We start from the raw sequence: 21332 nt of genomic DNA, 5'->3' as shown, positions 1-21332 counted from the left end.
CACGAGTAAACGTGACTCTACATAGGTCACCATTGGTATTAAGAACAAAACGTTCAACTGGAGATATCCCACACTTAGATTCACAGGCAGGCGGCTGGGATCTGCTCTCACTTAAATAGATGGTCTGCAGGATCTCACCCTAGAACTGGATCAAAGCTTTTCTAGAAAGCTCCCATCAGCAAGTCCAAGTAACAAAAGATTCATCACTTTTCCTGGTCGATTTTAACACTTAAATTGCTTTAATAATTGTAAACTCCATCTTAATTCAAGATCCAGCATAATCCAGCATAATTTCAGCATAACACCCATTGGAGCTTCTCTGTGAAATGTAATCCTCGCTCCCCCAAACCTCCTTTTCACATCTAGGAGCCTACACTGGACAATAAAATCAACTTTCACTCTTCTTCTCCATGACAAACTGAAAAGACAGAAATTTCTAAGCCTTTCAGTTTAAGGCCTACATTCAAACCTTGGGTTACTTTTACGGACATTTTCTATTTCATTGTTCTACTGTTTGGAACTGAAAATCACATCTGGGGAACAGCAAGGAAAAGATCCTTCTTGTTTAGGAGATCACCTTGATGGCAAAAACACGTCCAGAAGTGCACATGCCAACAACCAGACAGTAGTATAAACTGTGGCAGAAGCTCTTCACAGCTGCACCTGTAAACAGCAGAGGTGCATTGGATTTCTAGAGGTGGGAGCTAGGAGCGGTCCAAGGAAGAGATGTTTCTTTCTGGCATTCTCTCCTTTATATGTTTAAGCACTGCTTTGGTTTCCTTAGCCACACCCTAATACCAGGAGTTTTTGTAGAAGCAGTTGAGATTCGGGTCTCCACATCTACTGGTTTTAATGTTTACAACTTGGGGTTTATCATGCTGAAGGCTCCTGGCTGTTGCCATCACACACATCCTTCAGTGCTCCTTATCTATCACCAAGCCTAAAAATCATTGCTGGTTGATTACTCATCTCCTCTCCTCCCAATGAACTTCTTTTGTTGATAATTTTAGCTCCCACTTCACCCTTTCCTATAAATCAAACCTATTTCACCCACTAGAACCTTTTCATTTTTTCTGCCCTCCTTCCCCTGCCTTGTGCAATCACAGCTTTTGCCCAGACCCCCGGGGGTGCAACAGCCCACCTCAGCTCTCACAGAATCACAGTCACAGAACGGGGCAGGAAGGGAGGGACCACAGTGGGCCACAGTGCTCAAGCAGGCCTGTGCTAGGGCACACGGTTCAGGATTGCATCCAGATGGTTTTGAGTATCTCCAGTCAGAAGGAATCCTCACCCTCTCTGGGCAATCTGTTCCAGAGCACGGTAACCTGCACAGAAAAGAAGTTCTTATGCTCAGATGGAACCTCCTGTGCATCAGTTTCTGCCCACTGCCTCTTGTCCTACTGCTTGGTACCACCGAGGAGAGCCTGGCTCCATGCTCTAGGCACCTCCCTTGAGATATTTATACTCATTGACATGGTCCCCTCTCAGTCGTCTCTTCTCGAGGCCGAACAGGCCCAGCTTGCAGCGTATCATCGCAACAGAGATGCTCCAGTCCCTTAAACACCTTTGTTGCCCTTCTCTAGACCCGCTCCAGGAGCTCCATGTCTTCGTTGTACTGGCGATCCCAGACCCGGACACACTCTCCCTCCAGCCCTGCGCCCTCCACACCGGCGTTCCCTATCCGCGGCACCAACACCGCCTGCACCCCATTCTGGGGGTCGGGCCCGTTCCGGACCCCAACCCGGACCCCTGCGGTGGCTCGGCCCACGGCTCGCAGGATCAGCCGGATCCGGGCCCCGGCCCGTTTCCAGCCCGCTCCCGGGGCGCTCCCGCCGCGGGCCCCGCCCGTTCCGGCGGTGCGCGCGCACCGCTCCCGCCCCGCTTCCGCCGAGCGGCCGCGCTTGCAGCGTCATCCCGGGGGCCGGTTTGAATGAGAGCCCGAGCGGGGCCGGGACCCGCCGCCGCCGCCGCCGCCCGCCCGCGCCCGCCCGCCCCGCCAGCGCCGCGCCCCGCCGCCCTGCGCCCGCCCGCCCCCTCCGCGCCCGCCCGGGACACGCCGCTCCGCCATGCCGCTCTTCTCAGGTGAGCGCGGCCCCGCCGCCCCGCGCCGCCCCCCGCCGGGCCCTGCCGGGAGCGGGCGGGCGCTGCCCCGGCGGGAGCGGGCGCGGGAGGCGCCTCGCACGTGCGCGCCGATCCCGGCCGGGCCAGCGGCGGGAGCGCCCCGGGAGGCGCGGCCCGGCCGGCGGAGGAGGGAGGGAGGAAGGAAGGGAAGCAGGGAGGCAGCGTTGGCCTGGCCCTGCTGGAGGGAGGGCGGGTGTCACTCGCGTCCCGCGGGCCGCCGCGCCTCGGCACGGCCCTGGCGCGGTTTGCTCGGGCTTTCTGCTAAAAGGGAAGCGGTGCTGTCCCTCCGGTGAGCCAGAACTCTGCATCCGCGCCTCCCAGTTTATTTAGGTGTGTCTGCCTCCGCTCTTTGAAATCCATTATATGCTACAGACTCAGGTGGGTTGGAAAACCCCAAGTTCAACCTTTGACCAATCGCCACCAAGTCAACTAGACCATGGCACTGAGTGCCACATCCAGTCCTTTCTTAAACACCTCCAGGCGTGGTGACTCCACCACCTCCCTGGGCAGCCCATTCCACTGTCTAAGCACCGTTTTTGTGAAGAAATTCTTCCTAAATTAGCCTAAACCTAAAGTTAAAGCTTTCTTAAATTATATCACATCCTGCTGACTTTTCTTGCTGTGAGGAAAGGTTTCAATGGAAGACTTCAAGAACAAAACCTCCAGTGACACTTCTAGGACCAATTAATTGCCTTGATAATATCTCACAGATCTGGCCTATTTGGGCTCTTCAGTTTTTTAGGTTGTAGGTGGACTCAGGACACAGTTTGTTCACAATTTTGGCTGTGGTTGGCAAACTGGGATACTTATGTCAATATTGCACGATTTCTCCTGAACTCCTCCAAATCTAGTGGAGTCTCCCTCACTGGAGATATTCAAGAACGGTCTGGGCACAATCCTGTGCCATGTGCTCTGAGATGGCCCTGCTGGAGCAGTGAGGTTGGACAAGATGACTCTCTGTGGTCCATTCCAGTCTGACCCGTTCTGTGAATTGTATGCACTGTGTTTTCTGATCAGCAGGGAAATTATGTCCTTCCTTTTTCTTACTTTCCATTGTTTTCAAATTAACAAGTTTCTCTTTATTTTGTACGAAGTCTTGGTTGCCATCTCTGAAGAGAAGACACTCATACTCTTCCGTTCTTCCTCCTGAGTGCTGCATTGTTAAAACTGGTGACACTACAGATTAATAAGTGCTAACTCTTCTGCATATTTAGCAGTGGATGCTTGACTGTTCAAAAATTCAAACCCAAAAAGTCTGTGCAGCTGACTTGTTCAGTGGCTGAGTGGGTTGTCTTCCTGGAAAACAGGAAAAGCCTCGTGCTTCGTAGGTCTTAAATATGCAAAATAATAAGTGTGTTTTAAAAAAAATCAGAACGTTGGGCAAATCAGAAGGTGCTTTCTGCTAGAAAAACTGAAAAGTCAGTCATTTGAGTTCCTTTGTAGACTAATTTAGTCTAACTCATTTAGACTTGCTTTTGATTATTCTGTCATATTACCTATCACAAGCACTGAATAGATCTGAAGTCTGAACCTTTTTGGAAGGGTTTTTAAAATTATGACTTCTAAGGGTTTTGTGTTTTAAAAAGGTACAGTTGCTGCAATATATTTTTGTAAAACCAAAGCACAGGTAGAAGGATGTGGCTTTCCTAAAGTCTGGTATTTCAGTCACTTACTGTGCATGTAGGATATCACTGTATGCTGTATTTTACAGATTTTCAGCAAAATCTCAGCTTGCTAAAGAAGGTTTATTGTGTTAGTGGTTGGAAGTGGTCAAAGGTGTGTCTGTAGAGGCACACAGCTTATTCCAGGCATTTTTTGTCTGCTCTTGGTCATTACTAACTTCAGCAAAGTGAGGTTAACATTGTGCCATTCTGGCTCCTGTTTCTTCTGGATTATCCCATTCCCAGCATCGAGGTTTATGCTTTTTGTGACCAAATTTCACTTCCCATCTTAATTCCAGTCCTGCACCTTTACTGGGGTCAGTGGCCTTGCTTTTAAAGAACATTGTATTGTTTTCCTCTGAAGGAGAACGGAAGTACTATGGATAACAGAACTGGAATCGCACCTCTGAACTTCCTTCAGAAAGTTCAATTGTTTGCAATGAGCAGTGCCAAGAGAATGGGAGAGGTAGTTCCAGACTGCTATTTGTGAAGACCTGCTAAAGGGTTTCTGATGCTGTTAGACATACTTATTGCTTGCAAAGTTTCTCAGCATGTATGTTACTTACAATGGTTTTGTAAGATATTTTTAGACCTGCTGGAAGTGGTATGTTCTGATGGATGAGGTGCCGTATAGTAAAGACGTTCCCTCCATAGCTTCATTATGTACCATTTTAAAAGAGTCGAAAACAGAATGTTTTGAGATGGTATGAAGTCTTGGTAATTACATTCTTGGGTATTAGGAAATAATCAAGTTTCAAAACATTTTGTTTGCAGTTAATGTGAAATGGGGAAAAGAGAAATTTGATGGCGTGGAGCTGAACACTGACGAACCTCCAATGGTCTTCAAAGCCCAGTTATTTGCACTGACCGGAGTTCAGCCAGCTAGACAGAAGGTTATGGTTAAAGGAGGAACTCTGAAGGTAGAAGTCAATTTTTTTTGTATTATGTCTAACTTTATTATGTGTTAACAAGAACAATGGCCCTATTTCTAGGTGTCCTCTGGCAGATCTTCAGTTGTATGTGTTAAACTGACTGCACTTCTTTACTCATTTATTCAAAACACAGCTTGGTGGGGGGAGGGGTGCTACTTTTTAGTGTTCAGAATCAGAATTAAGTGTTTTCCTCCTGGTTTGTTTAAGAGAAGTTTTTCCTGGTGCTTCTCTGCTGGAGGCTTACTGGTGTAATGAGATACAGGCAACTTTGCTGCAAAAAGTTGTTTACATTTAAGCAGTGTTAAACAACACATGAAGAACCTTATTGAAAACACAACTTGGCTGCTTTTTATTTTAGTCAGACAAGACTTGATAACATGTAAATAGCTAATATTGTGTAATCTTGGATGAAATATAATTGTATATTTAGAAATATGTGATTAATATTAATGAAAATATTTGCTTGTCTCTTGCTGCAAGATAATTAACTTGTCTTTTATTTTATTTCACAGGATGATGACTGGGGGAACCTAAAAATTAAGAATGTAAGTTCTGAGCAGTAACTAAATTTTATTTATTTTTAAATTTTTATTTATTTTTTATTTTTATTTATATTTATTCTGGCATTTAAAGAAAGACTTGAAAGTGCTTGCTGTTTCTGTTTGAATGGGCAGTGCTTTCTTAAAAGGTCATACCTTGATGAAAAATAATTTTATACGTGTCATATGTAAGCATGCTTAGAAAGGTCTCACCATTGATTTATAAAAAACTTTTCTTTGGCATCAGTAGGGAATCACACCATCTATTCTGAAGTACTTGGGAGCATATATTTATTTATTTTGTAAAATAAATGGTCTGGGTCAGAGCAGTGGTCCTTTTGTGCTGTCTGTCTGTGACCATAAAAATAAGTGATGTTGTTTAGAGTCAGCTTGTGAACCTGGGCACTCTCTGCAGACCCTTGTCCTTGCACGTCCCCAGGGTGGACAAATGTGTTGGTGATGCTGAAGTTACACCTCTAACTATGTCCTTTTTTACCAGCCTGCTGAAATCTGCTCTTCTGTGTTGAATAGCTGCTGTTCATAAACAAAGCCATTAGTAATGGTGATTCGTACCTTTGGCTAGTTCAAAAAGAAAACAGAAAGTGAATGTGTTTGTGTTGCTTGCCTGTATAATATTGCATCAGGGAATCCCACAGGTTTTTGTTGGGGTTTTTTCTGTGTCATTTTCGTTACTGTAGGTCTCTTGTAATATCTTGTAACATCTGTTACAGGTTTTACTCCAGTTCTTCACTGGGCAGAGTGAATTAGGTAGCATTGCTCTTACCCTTGTAACTAGGTTGCAGGCATCTGTTAGCAGCCTGTAGCTGCAGCTATTGTAGCAAAGTTATTCAGCAAAAACCCCAGTACATAATATTCTTGTCTTTTTCTGCATACTGTTGTGCTAGTAGCTGCCTTTATTCATTTTAATACTATTGTATACAAGTTCTAGTGATTTATTTACACTGTCAAAGCAATTTCTCTTCATTGTGTTGTTTATCCTTTTCTTAGCACTGTGTGTTTCAAGGCTCCATGTAGTAATTTTCTCCTCCTTTGACAGGTCTAATTGTGTAGATGGGCTCCTGTTGAATGCCAAAAGATTCTTTTTCATATTATGCTAGTTCAGCAAGCATGGAAACTTGATTTTTTTTCCCCCACCCTTACATGTTAGTTTTTGTGCATAAACTGATGTGGTAATTTACGTTATTTTTCACTTTTCAACTAGTTTAACTCAGAACTTGTCAGGCAAGCTCAGCAGCCTCACCAGATGTTTGAGTGGAAACATCTAGCATGGATAATTCTGTGGAATTGTTCTCAATAGCTACTTCCTAGATATGAGGAATTAAGGTATGCCCATAAGTCACAGTAGTGCAGTATTGGTTCTGTTAAACTAAGAGAAAGATGGTGTTTATTTTTGGGGAAATAGCTGAAGGATGTTAAGAGCACAAGGGCTTGAGTGGAAATAACTGTCCTTAAGCATTTATTGCTATCTTTACTGTGTTTCAAGGGCATGACCTTACTAATGATGGGCTCTGCAGACGCGCTTCCAGAAGAGCCGATCTCTCGACCCGTCTTCGTGGAGGACATGACAGAGGAGCAGTTGGCCTCTGCTGTAAGCATGTTTCCAGCTTTGGTTTCTTGTAAACCTCCGAGTAATGGCAAGTTTTTAAACACTTGCAGTTGCTTAAAAGTGGATTTTGAAACTGGAACGTCTGTTTAGCATCTTCACCAAGAATCACAAGTCTACATCGATGGCCAAGCTGGGAGCAGTGAAAAGAAGTCTGGGATTTAATTTAAAAGTCATACAATTAGTGCTGTTTTTCCTTTGAGCAGGCAGCTTAGTAGATTTTCTAAAAATAGCATTGCTGATGTTTTTAAAAACAAAGTTGTATTGCCCTGGCTGTATCAGTGTCCTGAACTTTGTCTAAACAAGGCCTTGTAGATATGCAGAATTATTTCCTGCATCTTTCATATCTGTGAGGAGAGACTCGGGTTTGTTTTGGGGTGGGGTGTGTTTGGGGTTTTGTTTGTCCATGTTACTGGTATTAGGTCAGCTTTGTGAAAAACGAAAGTGAGTTTGACACACATGTTTTACTTTATGGGAGTAAAGTCTGGAAGAGCATAATTAGTCTATTATTTTCTTAATGAAGTAACTCCTGAATTTCCTTTCGTATAACTTGAAAGGCTTAATTTTCTCACCAGTCATTTGAACTGCAAGCTCTTTGTCATACTTAGCAGTTGCGTGATTGTTGTCAACTGTGCATGCAGAACAGGAATACTTTTAGGCATGTCTGTATGAAGAAGGATCTGTAGTTTAGGACTGGGTTTGTGCTTCAGGATTTAGTGCTTTCCAGGCCACCTGCAGGTGAAGGATACTTACGTATTTTTGACTAAGCACATACACAGACATTGAGATAACTGAGAGGCAAACAAGGAGGTGATGCACTGTCAGATTAACTTTGAAAAAGTTAATCACATTGAAATTTGGTTATACATCAAACTTCAGTTGTCTGCACTGCATGTATTCACTTGTGGAATATGCTAAATGAGTTCTCTCTTCCTAAAATAATCTATTGGTATCGGTATGCAGTCCTACGTCAGTTTCATTAAACTGTGTATTTTTCCCTGACAAATACAAAGTATTCAGGGTTAAAAAAAAAAGAAAAATTCTGTTACATGGTGGTTTATAGTTATTTCTGAAACTGGTTAGTTTAACTATTAGTTGGCCTTCACATTGGTCAAAACTTCAGAAATTCACAAGTTGTCTGAAAAGATCAAGCTAATGATCTGTTGCAAACTTCTGGAGAGGAGTTTAAACAATGCTTTTGTTTCAAACTATGAACTCCAGCATTTTCAGAGTTTTACTGAAAACTGATTTTAATTAAAACATCAGTGTTTTGTACAAATGTATTCATGTGGAAATTCCACGGAAATAGAATTTTAAGGTCAAAACTTGAATGGGATTATAATTGAACTTTCTGAATGACTGCATGCTTGAAGAATATGTTCATTAAACTAAACGTGCACAGAAAAGCCCCCAGAGCATTCCTGAATGTCCCCTTAAAGTATCAAATGGTGAAATGATGAATATAATCATAAAATGGATCTGGAAAACCTCATGGAGTTTGATGGAATATTCCAGGTTTTATGCATGATTCATTTTCTTAGAAGTTGATGGCACATTACAGTGTTTATACAAAAACGGTTGCACATCTCTCTGACCTTCAAGCACCCTTGTGAATTTTTTTTGGTAGATGGAATTGCCATGTGGATTGACAAACCTTGGCAACACTTGCTACATGAATGCTACGGTTCAGTGTATCCGCTCAGTGCCAGAAGTGAAAGAGGCCCTTAAAAGGTAGGATTCAGGACAAAAATACCGTGACTAAAATGTTTTCTTTAGCTTATGAAATAGATATTTTGTGGAATGCTCATCTTAACTCTGGTATGGATTATCATAACAATCTGTTGCTCTTTAGGTCTATTCAAGATTAACATAATGATCGATTAAAGTTTCTCCTATGGTTGTGTTAGTCTGTGCTTTAACAAAGAAGTTAAGGCTTTGTGTTTCTTGGAACTGGCTTTTAGTAGAGAGAATGTGTTTTGCTTAGCTAGACCTGCTTAAAATTCTAAGACAAGCTACTGAACTCTTAACCCTGTTTTTTTGCTGTTAGTTTTTATGGTCCTGTTCTGTATAAAACAATCATATGGGAGTCCTGTTCCTTTGAGGAATATTTCCTGCAATGGTTCTATTGCACTGTGTTTCCAGCTGTGAAATTCTAATGTTACTGACATTTGCTGCTTGGAGGTACAGTGGGAAGTTCTAAGACATGCCTTTGTGGAATTTTGTTTCATTTGGTAGTTTGTTCTGATTGTAGGATAGCTTCTCAGATTTTTGTTTGTTTCTTTTGTTATTCTGGACTGAAATGTGAAAATGGCCAGTGGGTTTTTTTTTTTTTGGGTTGGTTGGTTGGTTTTTTTGGTAAGGAATATATGAGAAACTTGGAAGTTATGAATATTGAAGGAAAAAAGAATTACCTGCCAATGTGTACCTGAATTTGTCAACTCCAGATAAATTGTAATGAGAAAACAATGAGTATTTTTAAAAAGTGAGAACTAGGTAGAGCATTATTGCCACCTTAGGGTTAATTTAATTCCTTGGTACCCAACTGGATATTCTGTATTACTGTAATCACTAGTTATTTAAGTAGTTATAAATTGTTACTCATTCTGTTAGCAGGTGAACCTTAATTATTAAGAGCTGAGAACTATTTGTGAAGTACAGAAATTTGATTTCAAGGTTTTTATTGGCTATCGGTGTTTATATTTTTGGAAGGTCTGTTCATTTCCATGTGAAGGACTCTTGAGTTACTGCACTGAATCAGAGTATTTGACAAATTTAACCTACCAAATGGCAAAATGTAGCCTATGAAACTGGCAGACTGCAATACAAGACGTGGCTGTATTGTCTGTGGGAAGTCACATTTGCACTCGGATTCAAGCTCTGTTCTTCCCTGGAGATTCAGCCTTTTTTTGGTCTTCCCTGCTTGATGACAGCATGGAAGGCTGTAGGGTGTGTGGCAGCGGGAGATGTGTGAAGGGACTCACTTGGGAAAGCTGTTACAGCTTCTTTTCTCACGGCCTGCTCTGCTGATCTCCCCAGGGAACTCCTCCCTGTTCTGTAGCATGTCAGGGGAAAGTTTCCTGCTCGTCATCTAACAATGGTCAGAATTTCAAAAGTTCAGTCCAAGATTTAGTGAGACCCTCCTTTTGCTTGAAGGCTTTGGGGAGTCCATCTGTTCCTCATCCAGCTGCTAATTTAAGAATTCAAAGAAGAGTGGCAAGTTCTTGTCATATAGGTGGACTCCCACACCTTTTCAGTATAGGAAATACTTCCCCAAGAAAACATCTCACATCTCACTGTTTTGCTTCTGCTGTGGAGGGAGGAAGCAAGCCTGCCCTCCATCTCTGTGCATTTTATCTGCTATCTATCCTTGAAGGTGGTTTTTAGCATGTATCTGAAGAAGCCATGGCAAATGTTTCAGAAATGGAGTAGCTTTTGTTCAGACCTCTTCTCAGTTTCTTTAAAAATAAAACGAGTCTCTGAGGCAAAAGGTTTAGGGAAGCAGCAGTGATGTATCCGGACTTCTTGGTCTGCCTTTACTTATTGTCTGAAAGATTGCTTCCATGCAGTGCTTACAAAATAGCTGAAACTTTGAGGTGAATGTGAGTGAATCTTACCTTCGGTTACTTCTGGTTTGGTGATAGATTTCTTTTAAATGAATCCAGCTGCTGCCTGCTACAGAAACCTTACTGTCCTTCTTGCTTGTGTTTAATTGCATGCAAATTATTTTTCTTCCCTTTTAGGTATGGTGGTGCCTTAAGAGCTTCAGGAGAAATGGCCTCTGCTCAATACATTACTGCAGGTTGGTGTTTAGAGTAGGAGACAGGGGTTTAGACAAGTGTGTGATCTGCTAACTGCAGATGAAATTTGCAGTTAGAACTCTCTGTGTTGTTCTTTAGTGCATATGCCATAGGAAAGTCAGATCTGCTGGCACTGGAGGATTCATTTCGTCTCTAAAGGTTATTCTGCCCCTGCCTGCAAAGCATTTATCTCTGCACATGACCCAGCTGCAGGCTAGGGAAAAGATATTTAAGCGTGATCTAGGCTTAGATAGAAACAATTTGTATCTCTTCCATGTTTTACATGTAGGCATTAAGTAATTGGAACTTCCTAAAGCAGACTCCATCCATCCATGTTTTGATTTGATCACTTTGTGTAGAAATGTTTTAGTTCTTTGTTTCACATAGTGGTAGGCCAACACCATACTCCTGGGAGATATGTATTTCTTTGGTATTTTTTAATACAATTTACTGGCTGAGCGTTATTGTTACGGTGGAAAGTGTCTTAGCCTTTGCCCTAAAGATCCAGATTTCATAACTGGAATGGAAAGTAGTGTCTTCAAAACAAAAGTTACTCATTGTTGTGGTAGTGTGGGTGCTCACACTGTGGGAGCTCACGGTGGCCCTGTATCTTCAAGCTCTAACTAGAGTTCTAGTTAGACCCTTTACACTTGAACAAGGGTACTACTTGTCCGCTTTTTCTTTTTTTACTCTATTTCATTGCCCCACTAAGATGCTGGGCCAGGACACTGGGATTTCTACCAGTCCATTTAAGGAAAAACAAAACAATATAAGGAAGGAAAGGTCCAGTTTGTGGGTATGCCTGCTGATCGAATTTTGGGGTGGTAAGTTCAATGGTTACTCTATACAGCCATGCCTGCCCCTCCCCTTTTCACTGCCTTTACTTCATGTCCCTTGTTTTCCTTTTAAGGTGACAGCTCTGCTTCTTAGGAATTTTAATAGTTTTAAGTAACTTGTAGTTAATTCTTGGGTGCTGAGCTGTTCAGGAACTCCTGCATGACACTTATGGCATTTTTTTTTAATTGCTGTGTCATATCAGTTGCACCTCTTGTCAAGGTCAGTGAAGACATTTCTGAAAGAGGAAGCAACTGACCTTGGTCCCCTGTAATCTTGCCTATGTTCACTTACTCAAGAGTACCATTCATTAGTCTCTCCACTTGTAAATTAGTGACCATGCAGATTGTTGCCTACCTCACAGGGTTGTTGTGAGGATTAACAGGTGCCTTTGATGTGATCTGTGGATGTAAAATGCTGTAACCTGGGTAGATAAGACATATGCTGGAGTGTGGAACAAAAAAGAAGGCCATGTGTGTTGTCATGCAGTATATCATTCATTGGATTGCACATAGTTAAGAGCTCTCTGCACATATGCCTACACATACTTGTTTTCCTGGGCCTTAAGCATCGGTATTTCCTAGATATTTTATTGAAGTTTTTTTTTCCTAGTAGCTGGTGGAACTTAAGTTGCTCTAGAGGATAGATTGTGAATGCCTTCTGGTTTCTCTTGTGAAAATGTTGTTCCTCAGATGTGTTCCAAATAAAATCTTAATTGCTCAATTTTTTTTTTTTTTTTCTGTTAGCAGCCAGGAAAGACAAGGCATTATGTGCCAAATTCTCAGATTTGCCAGCTTTATGCTTTCAAAGTTGTGTTCACAAAGGAGATCTTAGGTGCACCTGTTGTGCCACCTGGGGAATTTGGTCCTGCTTTGGAAAGATCAAATTGGACACTGTTAAATGATCAGTCTTTAAATGTTTCTGCTGTTTTACTATTCTTTTTGCACTTCCTGCCATGTTTGAATTGTTTTTGCACTTCTCAAAGCATTCACTTACTTTTTCTTCAAGCTCTTAGAGACTTGTTTGATTCCATGGATAAAACTTCCTCCAGTATCCCACCTATCATTCTCCTGCAGTTTTTACATATGGCCTTCCCACAGTTTGCAGAGAAAGGTGACCAAGGCCAGTACCTTCAACAGGTAAAGACCAATTATGAGCTTATTGTTTAAAATTAGTAGTATGTTGGAAGTTGAGAACAAGAACATTTTAAGACTTTCCTTCTCTTGTGAAAATAATTACTCCCAGTAAAGTGGGGTGTTTTTTTCTGTAGGAAAGTTGTGTAGAAGTTGACTGTAATATCAAGTGCTTTGAGAATGCATGGTGGAATTGGGAGAAATTCTTAGTTAAGGAATGCTCACATTTGGCTTTATAGCTGATGGGTTTAATGTTACTAAATCGTAATGTCACTACTCAGGTTTAATGTTGTGTTCCCTTCCTAGGATGCCAATGAGTGCTGGGTGCAGATGATGAGGGTACTACAGCAGAAGCTGGAAGGCATCGAAGGTGATACAGTTATGGAGGTAATTGTAGTATTACTCTAACCAGAATTAGGATTAGTAGTATTTCACATATTTTTTGCTAAGTATTATCTGTTTGTGAGTTCTTTAACATGTGTCTGGAGTCCAGTAAGGGAAATTGCTTTCTGATGTGTCTGATTAGCATAATGCTACCATGGTCCTGTCAGCTCTGCTGTGGAGTGTGCTAAAGGAACCCTTCCCTTTGCGCTTTGTAAGGCAGTGTTGGACCAAGCTGCTGGTGACACACACTCACATATGTGGCAGGTGGCCCTGATAACCTGTGAATTCAGCACACCAGAACTTCTAATTCTGAAAAAAGGGTGCTACAATTTTAACTTGAACTGTTATGAACGGAGAGCTAACCGAATCAACCTGATAGAGGAAGTTGCTGAAAGTTTTTCCCAAGGTTTTACCGGAACAGCTTTCTCTTTTCTCTGTAAACTGTTTTCTGGAGACTCTTGGCAGAGTCTTGAAAGACCATCTGAAACTTAAGGTAGATTTAAGTTGGGGGGGCAGGGATGTGTGAGTTTCTGATCTTGCTCGTTAATGTGCTTCAGGATGGTTTTAGCAGGATGTTTTAAGTGTATTTGTTTTGAAACTTCTATGCTGTGTAAGAGGATTGACTGGCTAGGAGAAAATGTACCTATAGAAAGATGAAGGAATAGGCTTTAAAGAATTAAAATAAATGGGGTTATTTTGTCTGTAGGGAAGACTGTATTTACATTCTATTTAAAGTTACATCATAAGAGATTTTGTTTTACAGACAGACTCTGGAGCTACAGCAGCATCCTCTAAAAAGAAGAGTTTAATCGATCAATTCTTCAGCATTGAATTTGAAACAGCGTATCCTAAAGACTAAGGCAAGACATGAACAATGGTGATTGCACACTTTAGCAGTTGAGTTCAGGGAGGATGAAAAGCACTGTTCAGAATAGTATGGAAAATAAAGATGTAGGTCTGGGAAGAGGGTCATGATGTTGTGCAGGAGTACACAGAAGTTAAAGTGAAGATTGGATTATGCTTTGAGAGAGAGGATGATGTGGGGAGGAAGAATGGTAATGGAAATTTACAGGAAAAAAACCCCCTTGTTAAATTTCAAGAGCAGATTTCCTCCCCAGAGAAGATTGGTACGTACCAGCTTCAAGGATGCTGATATGCTTTATCCAACTAAAAGTAATTGTTGTCCTAAATAGGCTTTTTTGGCTTGTGAGGGTGTGTTTCTGACACACTTGGAGTACTAAAGATGCACAAAAGGTAGCTTGATTGATTTCTTAAGAAATAAATTAGGTGTCCACTGTTGTATGAGTAAGAAACAAATGCCGCTGACGAGTTTCTAGTAGGTTCTTTATAGCAAGAAAAAGAGGATATGACCACATGGGGCACACATCTCATGGCAAGTATTACTCTTGTCCCACTTCTTCACCCCAAAATCCTGGCTTTTAGACTTTTAGAAAGAATTACACTGTGCATTTTGCTTGTCTGAAATAAGGAAACATCCCCGTAGATGAGGTACTGTATCTCATAGCTTGGTAGTAAGGAGGAATAAAGGGATTTTTTAAGGTGGGAGTCACGCATCTCTCTCCCTCTATCATGATGTTTGTTGTCCTTGAAATAGTTGGGAGTCTTGGAATGTGCAGCTAAGAGGAGTGATGCATAGGCCAGAATTAGGAAGAAGACTTGTTAGAAGAGTTGCAGACTTTCAAAGTGTGATTATGGTAGCATTTGTAGAATAGCTGCAGTCAGAAAAATACCTGGTTGGAAGGAGATGGATGAGAGAAAAGCATTGAGGTAGAAGTATGAAAAGAGGAGAGAACAGACAGAACAATTAAAAGGAAAGTGTAGAAGATAATGAAGGAATTAATTTCATTTCAGTGAAGAGGACAGATAGAAGGCAGAGAAAGGAGGCTCTGCATGTTGAAAGAAGCAGGAAGTCTGGCCAGCAGCAGCAATAGAAGAACTTCATTAATCATAAACAACAATGGAGTGTAATGTTGCAGGAGGGCTTTGTGACTTGGTGTTGGCAGCCAGTTAATGTGTTCTGTGTCTGGCGGGTTGGGTGGTGATGGGGGAGAAGAAAGAAAAAAACAGGCCCCAGCTTAAATGGTGCTCAAAGACTTATTTTACTTTTTTTACTTTTTTTGGTGTGCTGTCTGCCCCCACTGCCCCTTGTCCTTAGCCACGAAGGAACAGATTGGTCTGAAGGAAGGGCTCCTTCAAATCTTTTTTGTACTACGAGAAGTAAAAGTACTGTCTACACAAGCACAGAATTACCTAAATCACTGTGCTGCTTGGCATGTTGTTCTCACTAGAGCAGTAGTTCAGCTCTTGGTGCATGGTGGTTTTCCTTAATTTTGTGAAGCATGAAATGTACAGAAGCCGAAGAAGAAGAAGTAACTAAAGGAAAGGAGAATCTGCTTCAGCTTAGCTGCTTTATCAATCAAGAAGTGAAATACCTGTTTACAGGACTAAAATTGGTAAGCTATCGCAGCTTTTATTGAAGTTCTAAATGGCCTGTGTATTTTTTAATTGAAATTCTAAGTGACCTAAATACACTTAATTCTGAGTGTATTCTGTGACTTGGAATTGGCATCTGCTGTCCAAGCTTTACAAAGTTTCAAGAATCTTTTTGGTGTTCATTGGGATGAAAGATGGCTGTGAAAGGGAGTTGCATGTTCATGTTAAACAGACTTCAGCAGAGCATTTTCTTGATGCTGACATGGTCTTCCCCATGCAGGTAACCAAGTGCAAGGCAGTTTGCCACTTGTTTGTTCATCTGGGTTTCACTCCAGACTGAGCAGTACCATGGTTTATGCAGAAATCAGTTCCCAAGAAGTCCAGAAGTCAACTTGAAAGTAGAGTGGTGTTTTGGTTCCTAATTAAAACCCCACCAGATGATGTAAAAACTAAATTTGATTTTGCAGATTTTGAAGGGGGTGTTATTTTCCGTGAGACAACATCATCCTCAAACTTTTTTAAAGTAGAACTCCTTAAGGTAGTCTGTGCTTTTTTATATATGTATTTTGAAATTTTAAGAGCTCTTTGGAGAGTTTGGATATCTTGGGGTGACAAGGAGAGGAGCTACTGCAAAACCTTTATAGTAACTGCGTAAGGCTAGGGCAGTGATCTGGTTTGTACAGGACTAAAACCAAGTTGCATGATTCTCAGATAATCTTTGTATCTCTTTTTCTTCCTTTTTTTTTTAAACAGAATTTAGAAGGAAAAGGAGGATAAAATAGCTAATGCTCACAAATTAAAAAACTATTAAAAAAGAAACTCCACTTTCAGGCCAAAAAAAGTCTACAATTCTTATGCTGGATTGCCTGTAGCAAGAAAGTTGCAACATTAAGAACCAATCTAGTCTTTCCGGGAATTTTGTTAGGAGGCACCAGCTGTCACTTTAGATGCAGCTCTGCCTGCTTGAGGCTGAGAGCTGAGAAATATGCAAATATTCTTCTCACAGGAACCTTCAGATTTTCTACAGTTGTGTTCCCAGCATGATATGGTACATTTGTAACCAAGTCTAGATACAATTAATAACAAAATCCAATTGTGAGTTCTACTCCTGTGGAGCAAAATTTTCTGCAGAGATAAACTCAGTGTTGTCAGGGCTCAGGAATGGGCCTGGAGCTGAAGAAATGAATGGGCATGGTCCTTTCTGCCAAGGAATTTCAAAATCCTGTGTGTTGTAATGGCTGGCAGCAACAGAAGAGACTGGCAGAACAAGATTTAGTTTATGGTTTGTTTACCCCTGTTGTGCTTTTCTCTAAGCTGTGTTTTATGATGAACATGTGTTACTTCTTTTCCTTGTAACAGCGTCTTCAGGAGGAAATCACCAAACTCTCTCCAACACTGCAGAGAAATGCACTCTATATCAAATCTGTGAGTGGTACTTTCGTTGCTCTTTATGGTTCTTCTAAATGTTGTCAGTTCTCTGTTCCAAACCACAAATTTATTGCTGCAACACCATGTGATTTATGTTTATAAAGCATCTGAGTATCCACTACCAAGAAATTTAAGACAGAGCTTCAAAAAAGGAGACCTTGTTTTATTCCTGTGGGTTTGTGTACAAACACTTTCTCAGAATAGACTGTAATTTAGGATGAACAGCGTTGAAGGTATAAAAGATCTGTGAATATTTAAAGTAATAGCTTTTTCTAATTTGTTTTTTTATAGTCCAAAATTAGTCGCTTGCCAGCGTACCTGACTATTCAGATGGTTAGATTTTTTTACAAAGAGAAAGAATCTGTGAATGCAAAAGTTCTTAAGGTAAGTTTCCTGCATATTGATGTCTAATTCCTCTTTCTTTTTTCCATGAGTTTTTATTACAGGTAGATTACGAAGACTTGAAGACTACTTACTAAATTGTTTGCTTTTAAATTGCATTTAAAAACATTAACAGTGCAGGTTCTTTGCTCAAATGCAAAGTAGTTTCGTTTCCAGTTGTGATGGTGTGTGGCAAACTACATTACCCACAACAGAGTGAGGGAGGAGGTGAGGGGCAGAAGTGAATTTGCCCCAGTAGTGCTAATATTACAGGATGAGAATAACCAGGATGTTTTTTGGTCTCTTCTCACCAGTGGTTCTGAGAAGAATGTGTAACTAAGGAGAGGGCCATGCTTTCAAACTCTGAACAGTGTTCTAGTGTTGATGGGAGATGTTTATGCTGTCAAACACTTCCTGTATTAGTGATTTTAATTGTCTGGCTTTCTGATGGACAAATGCAGGAACCAGCTGCAAACAGCTGAATGTTCTGGTTTTGCTCTCTCTTGGCCATGGCTGACAGACCTCGTAGGCTGCCCAAGGAGCATCATGATAGATGCTCCTTCCTTACAAAAGGAAGAAAGGAAATAAAGATTGAAGGTACATGTTAACTATTTCAGAAGATGGTTTTGGATAACACAAATGGACATTTTTGCCAGGATACAGTCATTCTACATGCCTGCTGCTTTTTTCTTTTCCCTTAGGCCTGAATAGGTATTTCTGTAGTGTATGACAGCTAACAATAAACAGTCTGATTTATTAATTACTAGTCTATGCTGAATGTAATAATTTATAGTGGTTTGTTTATACTGAATTAGACATTCTTCTGGGAAAGCATTGTAGCCCTTTGGGTAAATACTGTCAACAGAATCCCAGTGGGTCAGGTTGCCAACAATTTGAAGAGGGTTGCATTTAATTTGGCTTAGTGTTGTCTTCCCATGGGAGAATGCTTTAATGTGGAGTACCAAACCATGCTAATAAATCTACATGCTTTTTACTTCCTAGGATGTCAAATTTCCTCTTATGTTGGATGTGTATGAGCTGTGTACGCCAGACCTGCAGGAAAAAATGGTTTCTTATCGATCAAAATTCAAAGATCTAGAAGACAAAAAAGTAAATCAACAGCCAAAGAACGTAAGCTTCCCGACACTTCACTAATTCATCCATCTGAAATTGGGGTACTAATAAGGACTAGAGAAAACTTTAAATATATTATTTTAATATATTCATATATTATTTTCTTATGTAGCAAACTCATTGGTTCTGAGCTTTAGATCTTTTTATCCTGTATTTTCATGAAAATACAGTATCTGCTTTGGTATATTTGCTTGATGAGAAGTTTTAAATGCTGTGGTCAGACAGCATGTATTAAATGTATTAAAATGTAGTGCTTCTGTTTACCAGTGCTACGCCTAAAGGTTTTCTGTAAGTTACACAAAATTATTCTCTTCAAATATTACTGTTTGCTGGCTGCTCCCCTCTTCAGTGGAGTGTAGGAAGCTGTTCCCTGCTCACCAGCTGGAAGGGGTTGTACAACGCACTGCTACGCGTCTGACTGATAAAAATTAGAGTACGTGTACTGGTGAGCTTAAAATCAGCACTCTGAAACCTTGGTAAATGCTTTCATGTCTTACCCTGCCTGCATAGTTCTAACACTGACTTCCTTGTCTTTCATGAAGACGAAAGCAAATGAGCTGTAGTGTTTTAGCCATTTTTTTTTTTTTAAAGTTTGCTGGTATTTTTCCTGGCCGAACTCCTGGCAAATTCTTTTAAACATTTGGATAAGGCTTGCAGCCCCTCTTTTACACACATGGGAGCAAGGAAAGAGTGCTATTTTTGAACAGAATGTATCGGCACTGAGAGTCAGTCCCTGGTACTTTCTTATTGCCACTTCTGCTGCTAGCAAGCCCCCACCAAGGAATAAATCTTCAGTTGCAGAATTGTTTCATAAACAAACCCAAAAATCTGGTGGGTGAACAGTGCAGGCAGTATGTGCTAAAATGGTTATATATTTGCTTAAAACTGGTCTTCTTCAGATAAGGTTTTTGTATGTCCACCTAGAAAATACAGTAATGGAAATTCTTTCAAGTTGAACAAAAAATATTTAGACTTAGGAAAATATTTAAATTAATGGAGACTTGGGATTTGATGTGATTGTGCTAAAGCCTTTATTAAACCATTTTGCATTAATTCAGCTTATTCTCCTTTTTAGTCCAGTAAAAGTGATGGTGCACAGAAAGAAGTTAAATATGAACCATTTTCTTTTCCTGATGGTGAGTACAGGGAAGCAAATCTACTTTAAAGAAACTTTCTATTTACTTGTGTTCAAGTGTGCCCGATGGTAGAAATACTTTGAGAACCCTGGCTCTCTTTAATGCCTTTGGAAAATTAATCTTCAGAGACTGACAGAAATTTAAGGAATGGAAAGATTAGGTAAACCAAAATGTTGAGATAGTCAAAGGCATAATTGCCATCCATCTGACAAGCTGGTGATAATAGAGGACAGGCATATCAAAGACATTTGCATGTAATGTGCAGTTGTTTTGCACGCTGCCTTGTCAGTGGGTGGTAGAAAGCTGAAATCAAAACAAAAACTCGAACTGGATTTCTAAAAATGTTGTTGTTGTGCTGGTGTTGCCTCAGTTTTGGGGAGGGCTTGGAGCCTGAAGGCCCAAAGCTCTCACCCTGTGCATTATGTCAGTGATATTTATGCATACATATTTATTTCCTGAGAATGCACAACATCCTCAGTTTCCTGAGACTCTCCTGGCTGAGAGCTGCTGCTTTTAGTTCACAGTGGTCTTGTACCGTGCTGTAGCAGGGGTTTTACACACACAGCTCTGGTGCTGCAGCCTGGCTGATGCATCTTTGGTCTGTGAGCTGTTAAAGACACTGCTGCTGTTCAAGTAGGACTCAACGTTACGTTCTTTCCCTTTCAGATATTGGTTCTAACAATTGTGGCTATTACGACCTGCAGGCAGTGCTAACTCATCAGGGCAGATCAAGTTCCTCTGGGCATTATGTGTCTTGGGTTAAAAGGAAACAAGGTAAAAAAAATAAAACAAATTGCAGCCCTGTTAACCACTCTTCACAGCTCCTTTCAGCAAAGGGGCTGTTAAGCAAGCTTAGATTTTATGTACAAATGATCCTGTTGTTTTCCTTGCAGATGAATGGATTAAATTCGATGATGACAAAGTCAGCATTGTTACACCTGAAGACATTCTGAGGTTATCTGGGGGTGGAGACTGGCATATAGCTTATGTTCTACTCTATGGGCCTCGCAGAATCGAAGTGGTTGAAGAAGAAGCTGAACAATAGTCTTCCGTTTTAGCCATTCTGCCTAGGTGTGAAATAAATGTTGATTACTGATCACTTCTTTAACCCCAGAGCTTTAGCAAGTGGATAAACAATTTGTTCAAACCTTCTCATGTCAGAGGGATATTGTTTTAAAACTGATCCATGTACCAATTAGTCACTACTGGACTGGACTGCCCACTGTGGTGGTGACAATACTTAAAATAGCTTTAATGTCTTGCAGAAGATAATTTTTTTTTTTAATGAGCCTCTCCTCCTCCTCCTTCTTCTCTAATGTCATCAAGTATTTATTACACACCTACTCTCACATTGGTTACTCTTGCATGGTTTATACCACAGTTCAGTAGCTGTCCATCCTTTGCCTTACCTGGCAGTTCTGTTAGGAAGGTAGAAGAGAAACCGTTGCCTTGTTGTGTAACTCAGTGCTGCTGCCTGTAGCCAACAGCTGTGGCTACAATCAAGTATTTGTCCAGCCTGACCTGCTGATTCAGTCTGTTCTGTTGCTGGCATCTCATGATTTCAAAATAAATTGTGATCAACAATGTGTCTCCATTAAAAACAGCTCCTGTCCTGGTACTGTAGTCAGTATGCGTTTGTTTTCACTTCCTGGGCCACCACTGATGAATGTCTCAAAGCAGTCATGGAATAAAGTCACTTTTTTTTAAGCTGTAGGGATGTGTCTCCTGTCCTGTTACTCTTTACTCAGTAGGTAAGCCCAGTTTGGTGGCTGCA

At 41.0% G+C, this 21332-nt stretch overlaps 1 protein-coding gene across 1 annotated transcript; it reads left to right on the top strand.

Moving 5' to 3' along the window:
• The first annotated feature begins 1904 nt into the window (after window positions 1-1904).
• USP14 (ubiquitin specific peptidase 14) lies at window positions 1905-21271 on the top strand. Its single transcript, XM_039548171.1, has 16 exons — window positions 1905-2082; window positions 4557-4702; window positions 5227-5259; window positions 6758-6862; window positions 8505-8608; window positions 10618-10676; window positions 12517-12647; window positions 12948-13028; window positions 13789-13868; window positions 15385-15499; window positions 16839-16904; window positions 17199-17291; window positions 18291-18419; window positions 19498-19558; window positions 20225-20332; window positions 20452-21271. The coding sequence occupies exons 1-16, from the start codon at window positions 2067-2069 to the stop codon at window positions 20601-20603; spliced, it is 1479 nt and encodes a 492-aa protein (XP_039404105.1). The 5' UTR covers window positions 1905-2066; the 3' UTR covers window positions 20604-21271.
• The last annotated feature ends 61 nt before the right edge of the window (window positions 21272-21332 follow it).

This window comes from Corvus cornix, chromosome 2, assembly GCF_000738735.6.
Source record: "Corvus cornix cornix isolate S_Up_H32 chromosome 2, ASM73873v5, whole genome shotgun sequence".
Taxonomy (NCBI): domain Eukaryota; kingdom Metazoa; phylum Chordata; class Aves; order Passeriformes; family Corvidae; genus Corvus; species Corvus cornix.
This window is presented reverse-complemented; position numbering and strand designations above follow the sequence as displayed.

Bases quoted from the DNA above. Each gene is read 5' to 3' on its own strand.
- USP14 (XM_039548171.1), top strand. The intron at 13,869-15,384 runs GTATCCTAAAGA...AATTTTGTGAAG, and splicing joins AGCATTGAATTTGAAACAGC to CATGAAATGTACAGAAGCCG. The intron at 20,333-20,451 runs GTAAAAAAAATA...TTTTCCTTGCAG, and splicing joins TTGGGTTAAAAGGAAACAAG to ATGAATGGATTAAATTCGAT.